At 48.7% G+C, this 14955-nt stretch overlaps 1 protein-coding gene across 9 annotated transcripts in view; it reads right to left on the bottom strand.

Moving 5' to 3' along the window:
* SRGAP2 (SLIT-ROBO Rho GTPase activating protein 2) overlaps positions 1-14955 on the bottom strand; it is a 94859-nt gene that overhangs the window by 13006 nt on the left and 66898 nt on the right. For all 9 annotated transcript variants that reach the window (XM_068996099.1, XM_068996095.1, XM_068996096.1 and 6 more), the window contains 9 exons: positions 13840-13924; positions 11149-11176; positions 9432-9462; positions 8710-8770; positions 7374-7451; positions 5313-5447; positions 3975-4080; positions 3168-3392; positions 118-197 (listed from right to left, as the gene is read on the bottom strand). In XM_068996099.1, coding sequence (XP_068852200.1) covers positions 118-197; positions 3168-3392; positions 3975-4080; positions 5313-5447; positions 7374-7451; positions 8710-8770; positions 9432-9462; positions 11149-11176; positions 13840-13924 — 829 coding nt within the window. The remainder of the gene's footprint in view (positions 1-117; positions 198-3167; positions 3393-3974; positions 4081-5312; positions 5448-7373; positions 7452-8709; positions 8771-9431; positions 9463-11148; positions 11177-13839; positions 13925-14955) is intronic.

The raw sequence follows: 14955 nt of genomic DNA, 5'->3' as shown, positions 1-14955 counted from the left end.
CTGATTTAAACTCCACTTTGGAACTAATTTTAAACTTCCACTGCAAGGCACAGCTCTCCCTGCCTCCCCCAAAGCAGGCTGCACCAGTTACCCCAGTAAACACCAGACTTCCCGTACCATCATCACTGGTGTGGTGCTCAGCTGTGACGTCCTGCACCGAATCCTCTGTCAGGGCTCTCTCTCCGTGAGGACTTTCACTGCAACAGAAGGGAACAGGGACAGCTTTACACTGCTGGGAACTGAGCTCCACCATGGCCAGCGAGCAGACAGAACTGGGAACATCCTGGAAAACAATCAGACAGAACTGGGAACATCCCCATCAGGAGTCAATATTTAGGTTTTGCTGCTACAGACACTTTGTGGATGCATCTGCACGTGCTGAAGTCGCTGTGGGTAAAAATCAAGCTGAACTCTTATTTGATCAGCCAAACCAAACATCTTGGTGACCCTCTGTGAGTGCTATCAGCAAAGTCCAACTTCACATCTTACAGCCTGGACCTCTGGAGATGCTGAGCAGTCAGACAGCAGTGCCAGGCTGGGTCCAGCTCCTCCTTGCCATGCCAGGATTATTCCCTTGGCTGCATTCTCCATTGCTCTAATTAGCTCATTAGATGGCTGATGAGAAAGCTGCAACTTCCTGGGGGAAATCATTCCTCGATTTATAACGATATTTCCAGGTCTGTGTTTGTCATCTCCCTCCATCCCTTTTATCACCATCTTAAATGTCCCATTCATTTCCCTGAACAACTCCCACAGCCCAATTAATTGCCTGTAAATAAAGCTTCCAGAGCACCTAAACTACCAAGAGGACTCATTTATGTTTGGCATGAAGAAAAGCTTTGAAAGGATCAACAGACAACAAGTGGCAACCAAAGGTTATGTTTTTGTAAGAAGCTCCACGAGCAGTTCCCTCTGGACAGGAGCAGAAAGGAAACTGGAAGAGGATCCACTGCCTCTCCCAAGCAGCTCCACAGAGCTGCTGCCAGCTGGCAGCCCTGCCTGCCTGCTCCTCTCAGGAGGAAAAAAAGGGCTAAAAACCTTCATGCTTCTCATCTCACACCTCAGAGAAAACTCCTCTGCTGCCCTCTCACACTGTGACTCCTTAAAGGTGATTTTTAATCCTCTTCACACAGGAGTAACTTCATTCCTCATTTTGGCCCTGCAGTGGTTAAAATAAGTGATGATGGTTGGACAGTGCTCTCCCCCTGGCAATCCACCTCCTGTGCTCTTTTAAGCAGGAGGAAAACAGAAAAAGGAGAAGGGGTGAAATGTCTGAATAATTCTGGTGTCTCGTTCTGCTTAATCCACAGGACACCAGGCTGCCCAACATCCCCCGAGTCAGTACCTCAGGAATCAACCTTTCCCATCCTTTGCAAAGCCTTTGTGCTCCTTAATAAAGTTTACAGAAGCCTCTGAAGCCAGCTGGAGGCCCTGGGAGGAAGCAGCAGTGAGGGCTAAAGTTTCACCCAGACTGTGAAGTCATGTCGTGCACAGCCAACGCTGCGGCTCCAAACCCTGCACAGAGGCCACGTGCCTCGACCAGCCATGCCTCCTAAAAAGCAGCATTTTCCACCTAAAAACCTGTCCTTGCTGCTGACTGAGCTCTGGATGCTGCCTTGGAAGGACTGGTGACACTGATAGTGATGGCAGTAAACCCTGCCAGAGGAATGGTGCCAAGGCATTTCCACCAGGGAATTGGAGGGGCAGCTCCAATCTCTGCTCCCTGAGACAGTGACAGGACCTGAGGGAAGGGCTGGAGCTGTGCCAGGGGAGGTTTGGGGTGGAGATCAGGGAAAGGTTCTTCCCCCAGAGGGGGCTGGGCACTGCCCAGGTTCCCCAGGGAATGGGCACAGCCCTGAGGCTGCCAGAGCTCCAGGAGTGTTTGGAAAGTGCTGCCAGGGATGCCCAGGGTGGGATTTTGGGGTGTCTGGGCAGGGCCAGGGGCTGGACTGGGTGATCCCTGCAGGTCCCTTCCAGCTCATGATTCATCCATACCTTACCTCCTTCCCTGATATCATCTCCCAGGACATTCTGCCCCCCACACCCTCCCGTGCACTGACACCCACACTGAGGGTACTCAACACAGCACATTTTTATTCCCTTCACCTCACGGGACAAAACCTCTTGTCAAAATGAATGTGTTTCCTGAAGGCCATAAATATTAAGCTGGGTTTTTTTTTTTTTCCCCTGCAATTCTTTCATATGTAACATCAGCTAAAAACATCAGAGCCAGGGGTGAATTTAAGAGAATTTCCAAAAGGTTTTGGCAAGTCCTGTGCACACAGCAGTGAGTTTGGAGGAGCCTCTAAACGTGGAGTGATCCCACAGCTCCGAGACAAGCCAGGGAAACAAGGCTTGCTCTGTCACCACAGTGACTTCATTTTAAAAACCTATTTATTTTAGTCCACGAAAATAATCATTTGCATTCCTGTGACACTGAAGGAGAGCAGGAGCAAAGGAGGGGGGGGGGAAGAGGGACACAACTGAACATTCCTCATCCTCAGAGGGAGGGATCAGCTTGGCCAGGAGGAAAGCAAACACCTCCTTTCCTTCCCCCACTGCCCAGGCTTCCACCCCAGATGACAGGAGCCGCTCTGCCTGAATTGCTTCCAGATGTGCTCTCAGCCCGAGCACGAGGCCGGGCCTCTGGAGCTTTGGGCTGCATGGAAATGGTGATTTTGCATTCCTGCCTCTTCCCTCCCCCTCCAGCGGGGCTGCCCTGGAAATTAAACCGTGCCACAGCCTTGGAGGTTCAGCTGCAAGTGACCCCTGTGTCTGAAGCAAAGGCACTCCAGACAGGCAGAGAGAAAAGGCAAAAGCAGGAGGAGGAAAAAAAAAAATAAAAGGGGAAAAAAAACCACAACAAAAAGAGATTGATTTTGGCAGCTACCAAACCAGAACATCCAAGAAAATCCCTACACAACCTTGCCCTTCAAGATAAGTGAGCGAGGTTTGACAACTGAATAGCTACTTTATACCAGCTTATTTCTTTTAAGCTGATGGCTCTCCAGAGATACCAGAGCCACCTCTGCTGCCACAAAACAGATTTTTGAGAGGCTGGGCCAGATGCTGCAATCCCAAATTAGCCAACGCAGAGCACACAACTGCAGCATCCTAACCCATGGATAAACATCCACCCGTTGCTCTCCTCAGAGCATCCATCATACCAGTAATCCTCCGTGTTTCCACCCCTGCTGTAGACTGGGCCCTCCAGCTCCCTGGGTCCTGGAAAGATGTTCTCGTGTTGGATGATGATGGTTTTGATCAATTCATTGACGTGAGCCTGGCAAGAGACCTGGTCGTGACCCTCAGGCACAGACATCAGTGTGGGCCCAAAGCAGATGGCCAAGTTGTAGGGATCCATCATATTTTCTTCACTGAACTGAGATAAACTGCAAAAAACCACAAGTGGGAAGGAGGGTGAACAGTAGAAAACATCATCATCATCATCACCACCATCACCATCCTCTGCTGCAGAATACGCAGCTGGGCTCACAAGGTTTGCTCTGGGCTTTCTGGGACACAAATGTTCTGGATCCAGGTAAAAAATGAGACACTGATGGTATTCACAAAGAAATGAAATAGAAACTGCAAAGGGAGTTTGAAAGCTCTGGGTGCTGACTTTAATACTTGATTTTATTTCTTCTCTGTTATTGTTGTTCAGAGCCCGCCTGCAGCCCAGCTCAAGACCAGAGTTACAGCAGGACCCCCCTGCCATGGATTTAAACTGGAAGAGAGGAGGTTAAATGGGATACTGGAAGAAATCCTTTCCTGTGAGGGTGAGCAGACCCTGGCACAGGGTGCCCAGAGCAGCTGTGGCTGCCCCTGGATCCCTGCAAGTGTCCAAAGCCAGGCTGGACGGGGCTTGGAGCCACCTGAGACAGTGGAAGGTGTCCCTGCCCTGTCCAGCCTCAATAATTCCATGTTTATCCCAGGTCCTGCAGCAGAGCCCTGGCGCTCCCAGGGGTACTCACTGATTGAGGAATGCAAAGAGGTATCTCATGACAATCAGGGTGGTCTTGGGCAGGTTCAGCAGCACCTTCCGGACATGCAGCGCTCGCTCCTGCAAATTATCCATGGCTGGAAGGAAGAGAGAGCACCAGAGTCACCCCCTGCTGCACCCACAGCCTCTGGGGCCCAGTGCAACCAGTGCTCTGTGTGTGCAAACTGGGCAGCCAGCAGAGCTCCAGCACAGGAGGGGATTTTGCTGCAGAACCTGCTGGCAAAGCCTCTGCCAGCGAAGGTCCCCGAACACGTGAGACCCTCCCCTGCGAGCCCCTCCAAGCGTGGGAGCTCTGGATGTCATCTGCTCCAGGGGCTCTGACACAAGGGCTCCGTCAGGCCCGCTAGGAAAGGTGGGTGTTTGAAAAGGAGAAGGTGTGTAACACTCCAATTAACATAGCTAAAGGGTGAGGCAAAAGGCTCTGTGTGCAGCAGCCCGCTGAGAAAGAAGTGGGCAGCATAAATCAGCTCAGAAGGGAGAGCTCATTTGGGGGAAAGCGGATTTTGCTTCTCAACATAATGTGAATCCAAGCCTGTAAATGCATTTATCAGGAGCAGAAAACCACAGGCCATTTCTGAAGCTGTCTCCTCAGTGATCTCCTTCCTCACTTCAGAGGCTGCCCCTGCAAAGGCCATTTCTCTGCGTGGACAATGGAATCATTCTTCAATTCTGGGGGATGCAGCAAGAGCCAGGCCACTTAAAAATGAGGTTGTTCACATACAGAAACCACAAACAACCCTGTGCCTGGCAGAAGCACCTTTAGGAACCATGAAAAATGTTAACAGCTCGGCCGTGAGTGCCCTGATGATTGATATGCTCGAGCAGGAGGCAGTGGATGGTCCCTTGTGGGTGTGAAGCTAAAAGGAGTATGAATAAAAACCACCTTGGCAGCTGAGGCCAGCACACAGGAGCACGGCAGCAGATCCAGGGAAAGCACACAAGGCAGGGAACCCTGCATTTCTGACACCTTCTGATGACAGCTCTCCAAGATTATTTTACACAAGTGAGGGCTTTTTGCTTCATTCTCTTTTGAAAGAATCTTGTCACCAAGCAGTGTCTCACAAACCCCATCACACAGCCCCTAAAATCTATGAATTTCTATCTCCTCATTCATTCATGTCAGAGCAAGGATGGCTGTGGAAAGGTGACTGCCCAGCCTGGCTAACAGAGACCAGCATAGCAGCACAAACCCCACCAAAGGAACCCCAAAAACTCACTCTGGGGTCAGGAAAAAATGGGAAAGACAGGAAAGAGGAGTGGGAGATGAGAAAAATTAATCCTATTTCTTTCCAGTTCTTCATGTACTTACTGACACAGGCAATCAGGTCATGGAAGATGTCCTTGGGGAAGAGTGGGTGCTCCAAGCCTCGGAAATAGAGCTTGAGGACTCCTGCTATGGAATCCATGTCGTGGTCATTCTGGTCCCCAGCCAAGGGATCTTCCCCTTCAGAGCAAGGAGAGAAGAGCAGGCAAGAAAAATCAGAACACTGGAGGAAAGTATTGAAATACTTGAAGGATGCAACTCAGCAGCAGAAAAGGATTTGAGTTAATCCCACCTACTCCAGCTGCACTGCAAGAGTGAGGCAGAGAGAGATCCCAGGGTGGGAAGCTCTGCCAGGAATCCAAGAAAACCCGGGACAGCTCCTGTCAGCCAAATGTCACTCTGACACCAGAGCTGAGGGTGTGGTGGTGCCCCTGGAGCAGAAACACTCCAGGGATTTTGGGCAGGTGTGAACATCACAGCTCCACCACCCAACAGCAGCCTTTAGGCAGAGTCACAACTGCAGCTCAGGGGATGCAGGAGAGACACCCAGGAAGCCACTGAGCATCACAGCCCTGGCCCAGGTGATGCAGGGGACACCCAGGAAGCCACTGAGCATCACACACCTGGCCCAGGTGATGCAGGGGACACCCAGGAAGCCACTGAGCATCACACACCTGGCCCAGGTGATGCAGGGGACACCCAGGAAGCCACTGAGCATCACAGCCCTGGCTCAGCAGGGTGCAGACACAGGCAATGGGGTGGCAAAAGCGTTTCTGGGACAATTTGTTGCTGCAGATCCACCACGGTTTGTCTGCATTGCCAAAGGAAAGATGCTCACTTAAGGAGCTGCTCCCTGGGGAAAACTCCCTATCAGCCATAATTAGATTTAATGATGGGGCAATCCTCAAATTGAAGCTATATATATCCATTATGTGACTGAAATTACCAAAGCTTGCCTATTATCTTAATAGCACACGGGATAATAAATGGGCCACTCCAAACCTGAGCATTATCCCTGATATTAACTGCCACCAAGGGCTCTGGATGAAGTAATAAACTGCAGGGACCTTATTGTTAACTTTGGCAGTCCTCTATATCACAGGTTTTACAGAGACAAGTGAGGTGAAGGGGGAAAAAAAATCCTCTTTCTTATTTCTGCATGGAACAAGTGGGTATTTTCCCAAGCTGGTATTTCTTTATAATAAAAAATCAGATTCTGATACTTTTTTCCTTACTATGACACACATTCCTGCTTCCTCTGCTCCTGAAGATTTTCACTCCCAGGCAGACGGAGCTGAGGACAGGTGACATCACCCACCACATTTCCCACACGTCCTTCATTCAGCTTCTCTCTCCCCCAAAAGCAAAATAACCTCACTGTGCCTAATTAATGTCTGCCCGTCTCCTGCAGAAGCAAGCACAGGAAAACACTGATCCTATTCTTCAGGAGCGATGGATTCCAGGGATTAACACAAGGCCTGTTGTTCCCAGTGACCCGGGGACTGCCTGAGGAGCAGCTCCTCTGAACCTGCTCTGCCAGGGAGAACAGCCCAGCAAGGAGCTGATGAGTCAGGAGGCTCCCAACTGCTCCCTGCCTTTGTATGGAACGGCTCTTCCCAGAGAAAAATCCAATCTATTAAAAGCTACGTCAAATTAACACTCTCTTGAACATTTCCTCTCTCCCTCGCTGGTATTTAGAATAAATGTGGCCAAGCTGTGCCTCAACAACACAGAAAAACCATGAAAATTCATCCTCCGGCACACAAAGAGCTGGGGGAGAGGGGAGGAAACTGCAGTTACACCTAATAATGAAATCCTCTACGTCCTTTAGTGTTGCAAACAATCAATAAGCTATCAGACATGAGAGGAGATTGAATTCAGAATATTTATTATCCAGCCACTCCACAGGGTACAAAGCACAACAGCAAACAACTGAGAATTCAAGGTTAATGAGCACCAGGGAGGTGTTTGGGAGGGACTCGCTCAGCAAACACAAAAATCAAAGGAGCAAAACAGAGCAAGCTGAGTTCAGGCCATTTCTGAGTATTTACACAAATTCACACACTTGGCAATAATTTCTGGGGTATTGGAAGAGCTCTTCCTTACCTCTCTCAAATGCATTTTTTATGTCGTTCACTTCAACTTGCGACCCAGACACTCTGAATATTCCTTCGTGCTGCAAACCTGCAAGGAGACAGGAGATGCTGATAACAAGGTAAGATAGATTAGATAAGTAAGATGGCACCTTCAGCAGCTACAGCTCCTGTAATACAGGAAAGGTAAGAACACAGGCAGAGGGATGCTGGTTTAAAAGCCACCTTTCCCTGCGATGTCCAGAATATGCAAAACCAGAACTCAGCACAGGCAGAAGAATTATTAACCCTTCTAAACTGCCAGAGTACCAGGGCTCTGACAGCCATTCATGTTATCCCTCACCCTGGAGGATCCCCAGAGGATTTTACAACTCAGAGGAAGTCATAAAGCAGCGGTGGAGCAGCCAGGAGTAAAATATGGTCAATGCCAGGAGGAAAACGTTTCTCTTCCAAGAGCAGTTCCACGGGAGCAAAGTGTTCAATCACCCTCGAGCCAGGGCTGGCACTCAGGGAAGGACTCAGTTGAGTCTGTTGGAAAATCTAAGCCAATTCTGGAATCTGAGTGAAATCAGCATCTCCTCATGGCCACGATTTATCCCCCATCAGTTCCCATTTCAGTGTGGTTTCAAGGATTCTTCCAGCAAATATCCAAGTATGGCCTTAAAGAAGGATTACAGAACTCGGTTCTTGCAAGTGATGATGAGAATGGGACTCCAGGTTATGGTTTCTAAAATGGTAATGAATCAAGGAAAACGAAACAGGACCTGCTACCTGGCCCTGCATCTTGGTTAATGAAGATAAATTCTACCTCTTTCCGCACGTGTTAATTAACAGCTGTTTCACACGCTACTAACAAATGATATCAATTAAAAATGAAAACAAATTGCAATAAATGTACAGCATTCAAGGCTGGGAGAGGTCAGCCTTCCAAACAGGCATAAATCATCTCACTGTGGCACTGAGTGAACAATTAATTCACTGCTTGACCTCCTACATTCAAACACTCCGAGTGTTCCTCCTCCTCCTCAAGAAGAGGATGATTGTTCCTGGTGAAGGCCACACTTCAGGGCTCAAAGGAAGGTGAGTGGAGGGGAGGCACGAGTGGTGTCTATGGATGGGAAGCTTATTTTGCAAGGAATGAAGGGATATTGTTGGAAAATCTGCATTTGCAAGGTCAGTTATTTGGAGAAGGCATCACACACAACACCAGCAGCACAGCCTGAAAATCAAAGCCATTTTCTTTCTGGGGCAGCCTCTGCACAAGCATCACATCCTGAGCTACTCTGAGCATCTTTTGTAAGGTTTATTTTATAGGAATGTCACAGGACACCTCCAGCCCACAAACTCACCGTGCCTGCTGATGAATCGGATGCAGCTCTCCACCACCAGGGGAATGGCCTGGGAGGAATCCTGCCCAGAGAGGAATTGCAGGAAGAGCAGGCAGAATGTAAAGTGAAGAGGAAAAAAAAAAAGAATAAAAAATGAGAAAGGTTTGACACCAAGATCACAACTTCCTCTCTTACTTTATTCCAAAGCTCCAAAGCAGCAGCCCAAGACCAGACTGTGTGAACTGGAATTCCAGCCCAACTTCAACCTTACAGTATCAACAAGAGATACTCTGGGTGCTCCCTATCTCAAGGAAACACATTTTAGCTCACTGGGTACCAAAAAGCAACAGATTATCCCCAAGGCCAGGGCCACAAAGCCTGGCTGTGTAAGTCTTATTACACAAGAAGAGAGCAGTTACAGGTTCAACAGTGGGATTCCAGGGAAAACAAAGGGAACAGAGACAAAGAAACAACAGCGTGGATCCCATAAACCACGGCTGTCCAAACAGCTCAAGGCTGTTTGGCAGTTTTGGTTCCAGGTCTGTCAAAACACAGAGTAAAAGTAACTTTAAATTTTGTCATGGAAAATGAATGAGGTTTTGGATCCAGGTTTGAGGGATTTCTCAGACAAGACTGAAAAGCTCCATGGAAGACACGGAGGGACAGATAAAAATTTGTTTTCCACCACTCCTCCTCTTTGCACACCACATCCCTGCCTCGTTACTGAGGGAAATGTTAATTACCTGCTTCCTCACGGTGGAGCTGCGCCGGCCACTGGTGCAGGGGTGCAGGAGGGAAAAACAGAACGGAACAGTCAGGATAATCCTCCACCATCACCAGCTCATTCCTTCAGCATTCCCAACCACATTTCGGAGGAGGGAAGGAGCCAGATATCCAAGTCAATCACAATGCCAGAGCCTCATTCGATTTATGGAACTCCAGAAAGATTTTAAGTGACTTTAAATCACTCAAAAACAGCACGAGGCGCAAGGGAGCCCTGACAGGAGATTGCCCCTGACGTTTTAATTCCGACCAGATGGAATTCTGCGAGCCAGGGCTGCTTGCTGGAGATGAAGTTTGATATAAATTGCACAGGGAAGAGCAGGTGGGAGCAGGCTGGTTCCCCCTGTGCCATTAACAGCTGCCACTGTGGAGTCTTTATTACAGTTTTGATAAGATTTCAAATAAATAAATAACACCAAACCCCCTCGAACACCAGCACACACCAGCCAGGCTAAGGCATGTCTGTCTGCTCTCATTTGCTGATGTTGGTGGACATTAATGGCAGAAAAATAGGAAAAAAGGCCCGGCTCTGCCAGGATTTTCCCCTCAAAATTTATTACTGGGGTTTAAAATTCCTTCAGTTTCTTGTAAAAAGGAAGCAAGGGAGATAACAGCAGAGAGGCCCTAATGTATCATTCCAGCCAATTCCCTGCCAGGGCAGATGGATGCTGAATTATAAATAAGGGGATTAGAAGTGTGATTTTTAAAAAGCCTGTACAACGTGGTAATTTTGGGGAAATTCCTTTTGTAAAAAAATCAAAACCACTGAATGAAAAATAAAAAAAAAAAAATTCAAATCCGATTCCACGGGCTGTCACAGACAATAAGGTGGGTTTTAAACCATTAGCGGGCACGATTCTTTGATATTTAAAATTGTTTCATGATGAATAATATTTTATTATTACAGATGTCAGGGTCTAATTAGGACCTGTCAGTTTTGCTTTGCTGTGAGGAATGGGAGCAGCAGTAATGACTCCACACTGGTGGCAATCACCTTCCTTTTGTTAACGAGGCAGGATGATGCACAGCCCCTGCCCCAGCTCCTCGTGCCCAGCAGAGCCCCTCAAATCCATCATTTTGGAGATGGAGATTTGTTACATTCTACAAAAGCCCCATCAGGAGCTTAGTGCTGGTTCTGGGATTGGTCCTAATTGTAATAAAAGGTTTCTTTTCCGTGTCCTCCATCCTGTGGGAATCCAGGCACAGCAGAGCAGCAATGGGATCAAGAGTTTCCCAATTTAGGGTCCTCAACCCCCTGGATAACCCCTGGCCAGTCCCTGGGCCCAGTCCTCTCCCAGGCCCAGGGGTTTGGTTATAAAAACCTAAATTTGGAGACTGTTCTCTGGGTGACAGTGCCAAATTAAGGAATTTCTCTCACTTTCCCATCCTGCTCCTGATCTGCACTAAGTACACCAGGGCAAGAAAAGGGATTTGTTTATATTGGCTAAATTCCTGCCCCATCCCTGGAAGCATTCCAGGCCAGCTTGGACAGGGCTTGGAGCAGCTTGGGACAGTGGAAGGTGTCCCTGCCCACCCAAACCATTCCATGATTCCATGCTGTGATTCTAAATCAGAACAGTTTTCTAACAGACACACATCCCGGGCTGGTAACTGATCTGGAATGACCAATTTGCATCAGATTTTCCTTAAAAACACAATTCCCTGAGCCACACCTACCTGGCCAGGGCGCAGTCAGTCCGCTGACCTGTGGAGAAGACAAAGAAATCCAGCATGAGGAGGGAGGAATGGGAAAATGCTTTCAGTGTCTCTGTACAGAGTTCTGGAAGGAGATGGAGGAGAGGGGGCAGCTCCAAGGACAGCACCAAACTCATCCCTGCCAGCACAGCTCCACCAAATCCAACCAGGAATCAGCTCAGGCTGTCCAAGGACTCCTGTCTCTGGAAATTGTTGGTTTTAAATAAAAATTACCTCCCTGAGAATTCTTATTGTCAGCTTCCGCCAAAAAATTGGGCTTGTCAGTCCCTCCCTCCCTCCCTCTTCCCAGGGGAACTGGTGGGGTGAGAGATTCTACTTCACCAAGGCCCTGAGGAAGAGTGAAAACATTCCCAGATCTGTCAGCCCACAGCCTGAACGTGCTGGCACTGAAGCTATTTTGAGAGACAGACGTTCAGTGGTGTTTTCCACAAACATTTTTATAAAAACACTCCATTAACTTGCTCCGAATTTTCAGGGAAGCAGCAGCCAAGCTCGGGACTTGCTAATGCAGCATCACCTAAAACATCACAACAGAAGAGGCAGGAAAAAGAGAGATGTGCTGGTGGGAATGGGACAGGCCCATTTTTTTGTGACAAAAATCAGTGAAGCCACACTGATTCCCACCAGCTGAAAAACCCACCTTCCCTCCAGTTCTCTTCCTGCTCCTGGGGAGATGGAAGAAGGAATGAGGGAAGCAGCTAATTGCTGATGGCTGACAATTAGTCGAGCACATCTTGATAGCCACTTTTGCTCTCCCCACGTAAAGCCAAAACAGTGCATAATTTACATGAAAATGTTATTCTCAAGCAGAATTTCCAGCCATCTGTCCCCGTTTTCATCATGGAATATTCATACAGAGAAATTACACGGCTGTGGCAGCATCAAGGGGCTCCTGCATTAGGGTGACAAATGGGTACAGGAGGCAGGGACATAATGACTTGCAGAGAGGAGGACTTGCTGCTACTTTTATTACTGGAACTTGTCATCTTCAGATTAAGGCAATTTGCACCCCGACTGAAAAATGTCACCTGAGGATGGGGCAGGGAGGAGAATAAAAAATAACAACCCCCTGAACTTCCCAAGCACTGAAGACACACAGCTGGAGGCACATTCTCCTGTAAAGCTCCTAACCGTGCTCCAGGGACGCGTGAAGGGAATTTTATTTGCCCATTTCCCAATTAAGTGACATTTTATGGATAAGTCTAGGCACGGCCCCCAGTTTGTACTATTAACCTGCTCCTGTGAGTTTGGAAACGGGATGTTCCTCCCTTTCCCAGCTCCTTTTGATCTCACAGATGACAGGAGGAGCTTTTTTCAGGAGCTGCTGGAGCTCACCCTGACACTCCCTGGGTTCCTTCACAGGGCCACTAAGAAAGCTCAAAAAGCAAATGAAGAAAACAGAAGCAGCCTTTAAATCTACCCAGCAATACAGAAATCACATTTAATTTCCTCTCCTTTCCCTCCTACCACAGCTTGAGCCGGGTTCAGGGGGCAGGCAGGTTAAGAGGAAATAGGTCTTGGAATGCAGAGGTCAGCTATGACCCAGGAATGTGATCAGTCACAGGGGCAGCACGGCTGTCACTTGCAGATATTTAGAGGCCCAAGAAAAATGCCCTAAGGACACAAAACTGTGGCTTCAGCCACGCTTTCTTACAGGACAGCTGAAGAGATGAGCAACTTTAACCAATCCAACTCAAACTGAGGCACCTCCTTCCCTCGGCTCCCAGCGGTTGGGGTCTGATAAACACGAAACTCTTAATTACTGCAGCAAGAAGTATTTTAGTTTTACAGAGCATTTTCAAACTGAAAGCAAAGCACTTCAAAGCCCACATGCTGGTTAAGTTTTCATCCAGCAGATTTGCACACCACGAGCTGTGGGGAGTCTAGCTCAGTCACAGCCCAACGCCAGCCCTGCTCCAGACACGAACTCAGAACGAGCTGAGCCATTTTTTGACCTGACATTTAGACTGTTAAAACCTTCTCCTCTGCAAATACAAGGCAGGCAGGTTTCTATGGAAACTTGGATGCATAGTTGAAGTGTTTTTGGCCAACAGGATTTGCCCATACCATGAAGGGAAAGAAATCTGCCTTTGTTCTGACTCTAACAGCAAATGAATGTTCAGTTCTGGCTGCTGCCCCCTGACCGATGCCCTCTAGACAGGCAACATATTTTACATGCTCTGAAATTTGTTTGTTCCTCTCCTAATAAAAGCCTGGGCTCCATACTTTGGTTTGGTCCAGGTTGAACCCACAGAGGTGAGGAGCAGCTAAACTGCCAGGCAAATGAAGGCCCAGCCCATCAATAATTGTGAACTCATCAGTAAATCACCAGGTTTGGCCCAACAGAGATCATTAAGTGATAACCAGGATGGGTGTGAAGGAGAGGAGGAGGAAGGAGGGAGCAGCACAGCCCCACTGCAACAAATCAGTGATGCACATCAGTGCCTCGTTAAGCATTTCGGTGTTCACCCTTCATCGAGCAGCCATGGGGGTCATGTGGCTTCTCCCTCATGCAGATCAGAGGAATCAATTCAGAAAACAGAGCACGGCCACTCTGCATCGCTCATCCAGGGCTGCCACCCTCAGCTGAGTAACTCAGGAAAGGCAACAGCAACAGCCTGGCTGAGAGCTGCGAGGGGGACCCACACTCACTTTCTCCCAGGGTCTTCTGGAGAAGGTCGTGCTTGGCCTGGAGCTTCGTGATCAGGTTCCTGCCTTCCAGGTACTCCTTCATTTTCTGTGGAGGTGGCAAAAAACAGGATGGTGAGTGGACAATTCACTTCTCTGATCGAGTCTTTGGGCTGCTGGCTTTGTGAACATGAGGGCAGAGAGACACTGGAGTTTATAGTGACAGAACAACACTGAAATTCACGGTTAAAGGATGAACTAAGTCCTGGTTTATGCATATGGGCAAGTCTGAAGCTCAGTCCACCCATATTTCGAGCCCAAGCAAGTTTGCATCAATGATCTGAGAGGCCTTTTCCAACCTTAACAATTCTGTAATTCTGTGATTCTCGATCTTCAGGGCAATTTCCATTGTTCCACTGTGGGACCAGCTGAATGCCTGGCATCTTCTAAGCCACCAGAGGAGCTGCCACCCACCCCTCTGCAGGCAGGGCGGGCTGGGGCTGCACATCACGAGCAGCTGAATGAGCAATCTGTTTTAACCAACTAAAAGGCTGCTACTGTGCTTATTCTCTCACTTAACCTCTCTCACCCCACTTTACTTGTCAAACCCTGCGTCTGCCTCCACGCTGGATGATCCACAGGGCTGCACAGGGGGCGCGGGACAAAACAAATAAAGATATTATTTAGGTTCAGATTTACTCTTGTGGTGAAATACTGTACACCCGCGCAGGCATTTTTCCCGCTGCTCCCTGATTTTTCACAGCTCTGCAAATGCTGGGAGGGGTTTTTTTGCAGCTCTTTCACCTCTTATCTTGCAGTTCAGAGCAGTTTGACTTTTCCCAGCCCGAATCCCGCGGCACCTCCGCGAGAAACCCTCAGGGGGAAGCCAGAGCAGCCGCACCCCGCCCCGAGCCGGCCCTGGGCTTTTGTCCTTCTTGCCTCCTAGCAACACGCAGGGGGAGAATTCCTCAAGGGGAAAAGCAACCAAACAAACCAAAACCAAAAGGAGAACTCCCAGCCAAGCGAACGCTCCCATCCCGGCAGGAAGACATCCGGGTTCCCGGGGGTTCGGCGGTTCCCGGGGCACGTGAGGCCCGTGTGTGTCAACTCCTCGAGGAAGGGCTCCTTTCTCTTTCTGTT

Source organism: Aphelocoma coerulescens, chromosome 26, assembly GCF_041296385.1.
Source record: "Aphelocoma coerulescens isolate FSJ_1873_10779 chromosome 26, UR_Acoe_1.0, whole genome shotgun sequence".
Classification (NCBI taxonomy): Eukaryota; Metazoa; Chordata; class Aves; order Passeriformes; family Corvidae; genus Aphelocoma; species Aphelocoma coerulescens.
This window is presented reverse-complemented; position numbering and strand designations above follow the sequence as displayed.